Raw genomic sequence first — 3,563 nt, 5'->3', positions numbered from 1 at the left:
GCCGGGCATGGTAGCGCACGCTCGTAATTCTGGCTACTTGGAAGGCTGAGTCGGAAGGATCGCCGGAGCCCAGCAGGTCGAGGCTGCGGTGGCCAGGAGCGGCCACTGCACTCCAGTCTGGGCAACAGAGTGAGACTCCAACTCAAAACAAACAAACAAACTGTTATACACATAAACCACAATCCCTGAATCATCTCCTCATCCTGTTTCTGCAACCAAGAAAGTTATCATTCATTGTAACATCCTGCTCAGGGGCCAGGCGAACAGAGGTGATGTCACAACAAAGAAAAGTTGTTCAGTGTATAGTTTGGGAGGATGCCAGGGGGTGGATTATAATTCACAGACAAATTTTAATCCACAGTCTATAATTTGAAGGTTGGGTCAATCATAATCTGGGAGGAAATACACTTACTTCCTTTTTAGATAAAGGAAAAATTAGCTCTTGTTCCCTACAAAAATTCTCAAAGTAGAAAATAATGAATAATATTCTTGAAGCCAGGACTGAATTATCAAAGTCAAGGAAAGAGGAGCTTAAGAGAGATTAAGCAACCTGGGATACAAATGGGTTCAAAATCCTCTCCCTCAAAACACCTGGCCAATCCTCTAGATACCAGTGACTTATTTACCTTGGGATGAGAGAAAAATCCTTTTGCCATCAAGCTGAAGAAGCAGCCTTCTTTTTCATTAGCCACAAATAAGGCTGCCACATTTAGGCCACTTATTAGGAGATCAACAAGGCGATCAGACTACTCCTGTCACTAGTGACTGAATAGGGCTTAGTCAATTAAATTACTTCTTCTGCCCATTTCAGCAGCCCATGTTTGGATTTTTAGGCCATAGGGTCACCTTGGGAAGAGAAGGGTGATTCCAGGGCTGGAAGAGACGAGAATGAGGGACGAAAATGCCTTCAGGGTCAGGCTATCTTAGCTCTAGAATATCAGCGCTCTAGATCTAGCATTTTGAACAGAGACTTCTGAAAGCAGCATTACCTTTCGGCGAACAGTGCACCGGTGACACATCCACTCCCCAGGAGGCAACATCTCTTCACTCAGTGGAGGGTTACTGCAGGGAAAAGGCAAGGGCAAGACTAAGTAACTAAGATGACATAAGCCTTTGATGCAGCAGGAAAAGCCTAGCTAGGTCTGGCACAAAGCTGTGTGTCCCTAAACTCCTATTCTGGCCAGTCCTGTAGCACTGCTAGGGTACTCTCATTCTTCAAAATGCTTACTTGGCATCATTTATAATAACTTAAGGAGTGAGTATCCCTTCCCACACTGTAGAAACAGAAGCCAAATATAGAGCCATTAATACTGGCCTTATAGAAAAAGGTATTCTGAATAGTTTGGCACCCAGAGAGTCATTCCCGACCTCTGCACCATGCTAATATAACCACTGAAGGTCATCCTTCATACTGTTTTTAAAGGTCTGCTAGTGTATGTTCAAGCTCTTCTGCTGGCTGTTCAAAGCCCTGTTACACAGTCCCATTCCACCTTTCCATGCCCCTTGAAGTACCCTTCTGGCTACTCAAATCGAAGACTTGCTATCTCTTCTCTACAATACCTTCCCCTCTAGAAACCTATGCCTGTCAAAACTCTATTCATCCTTTAACTTCCTCAGTCAGCTTGTGGTAGACTAAAGATAGCTGTAGATTCTTTACTCGGCCTCCCATCCACAGGTAGTTTCCCTTCTCTTGAATTGTGCTTGTCTTATGACTTTTTTTTAACCAAAAGAATGTAGCAGAGATGACAATGTTGTAACTCCCAAAGATGGGTCTAAGAGATCTACAGATTCTACTTTTTTTTTTTTTTTGAGTTAGAATCTCATTCTGTCACCCAGACTGGAGTGCAGTGGCTGCTCCTGGCCACTGCAGCCTCGACCTGCTGGGCTCTGGCGATCCTTCCACCTCAGCCTTCCAAGTAGCTGGAACTACAGGCGCGTGCTACCACGCCCTGCTGATTTTTGATTTATTGTAGAGATGAGGTCTCGCCAAGTTGCCCAGGTGGGTCTCGAACCCGCGGGCTCAGGCAATCCACTCACCTCAGCCTCCCAAAGTGAGGAATTACAGGCTGAGCCACCGAGCCCAGCTAGATTCTACTTTTATATGCTTGGAATATCCATCTCAGAGCTCTGCTGTCATGCTGTGAGAGGCCACACGGAGAAGACTTGAGGTGCTCCAAGCAATAGCTTCAGCTGAACTCCACAGCAACAGGCAGCACCAACTACTGCTATGTACGTAACCTTGGACAGACCACCATAGTTGAGCCTCCAAGAGACTGCAGTCCCAGTCACATCATATGGAACAGAAAAACCACCAAAGCCGGCTGTGGTGACTCATGCCTGTAATCCCAGCACTTTGGGAGGTGCAGGCGAGAGGACTGCCTAAGCCCAGGGGTTTGAGACCAGCCTAGGCAACTTGGCGAGACCTCGTCTCAACAACAAATGTTTTAAAATTAGCCAGGCATGGTGACGCATGCCTGTAGTTTCAGCTACTTGGAAGGCTAAGGTAGAAGGATTGCCTGAGTCCAGTAGGTTGAGGCTATGGTCTGTGAGTATGCCACTGCACTCCAGCCTGGGTGGCAGAGTGAGACTCCAACTCAAGAACCCAAAACAAAACAAACCATCCAACTGAGCCCTCAGAATTGTAAGAGATAATAGCTAGATTCTGTATCAAGCCAGAGTTTTGGGGTATATAACCCAAGGCAGCTCTCTTCCACGAGGTCTCTCCATACTCTCTCATGCTTTGCCTTGTGCAACAATTATCTTATTTCTTTCTCTTTTTTTTTGTTAGAGTCTCACTCTGTCACCCAGACTGGAGTGCAGTGGCATGTTCCCGGCCACTGCAGCCTCTCTGGTGATTCTTCTGCCTCAGCCTTCCAAGTAGCCGGAATTACAGGCATGCGCTACCACATTCGGCTGATTTTTTGATTTATTGTAGAGATGAGGTCTCGCCAAGTTGCCCAGGTGGGTCTTGAACCCACGGGCTCAGGCAATCCACTCGTCTTGGCCTCCCAAAGTGCTGGGATTACAGACTGAGCCACCGAGCCAGGCCTTAATTTTTTATTCTTTGTAGAGATGAGGTCTCGCCAAGTTGCCAGGGCGGGTCTCAAACCTGCGGGCCCAGGCAATCCACTCACCTTGGTCTCCCAAAGCACTGGGATTATGGGCTGAGCTACCAAGCCCGGCCATCTTATTTCGTTTATTAGAGGGACCAAGACAATGATCGGATCTCTTCCCTCTTTGTCTCTTTATAACATAGAGGTTGTGCATACAGTAGTCACTCAGTAAGTCAATAATGAATCAAAACTAGAGTTGTGTAGGGCTAGGCCTTACAGATTCTCCAGGTTATCCAATTCCATTAAGGTTATCCCAAAAGTCACATAAGACTTTATAAATCCTTGGAAGGGTCACATTTATAATGCCTGTTAAACAGTGGTTCCCAAAGAGTGGTCCCTAGATCAGCAGCATCAGCATTATGTGGGAATTTATTAGAAATACAAATTCTAGCGGGGCTCGGTGGCTCAGTCTGTAATCCCACGCCTTTGGGAGGCTGAGGTGAGTGGATT

The 3,563-nt window shown here is 46.5% G+C and overlaps 1 protein-coding gene across 1 annotated transcript in view; it reads right to left on the bottom strand.

Annotated features, from left to right (window-relative positions):
* Window positions 1-794: 794 nt before the first annotated feature.
* The window catches only part of LOC110596209 (autoimmune regulator-like), a 29,119-nt gene continuing 26,350 nt past the window's right edge, over window positions 795-3,563 (bottom strand). The window contains exons 4-5 of the mRNA XM_021715617.1: window positions 990-1,062; window positions 795-873 (exon numbers count right to left, since the gene is read on the bottom strand). Of these exons, the coding sequence (XP_021571292.1) occupies window positions 808-873; window positions 990-1,062 (139 nt within the window). The 3' untranslated portion in view covers window positions 795-807. The remainder of the gene's footprint in view (window positions 874-989; window positions 1,063-3,563) is intronic.

This window comes from Carlito syrichta, unplaced genomic scaffold, assembly GCF_000164805.1.
Source record: "Carlito syrichta isolate Samal-C Ts95f unplaced genomic scaffold, Tarsius_syrichta-2.0.1 Scaffold307219, whole genome shotgun sequence".
Classification (NCBI taxonomy): Eukaryota; Metazoa; Chordata; class Mammalia; order Primates; family Tarsiidae; genus Carlito; species Carlito syrichta.
Note: the sequence above shows the minus strand (reverse complement) of the source record. Positions and strands in the feature narration are given on the sequence as shown.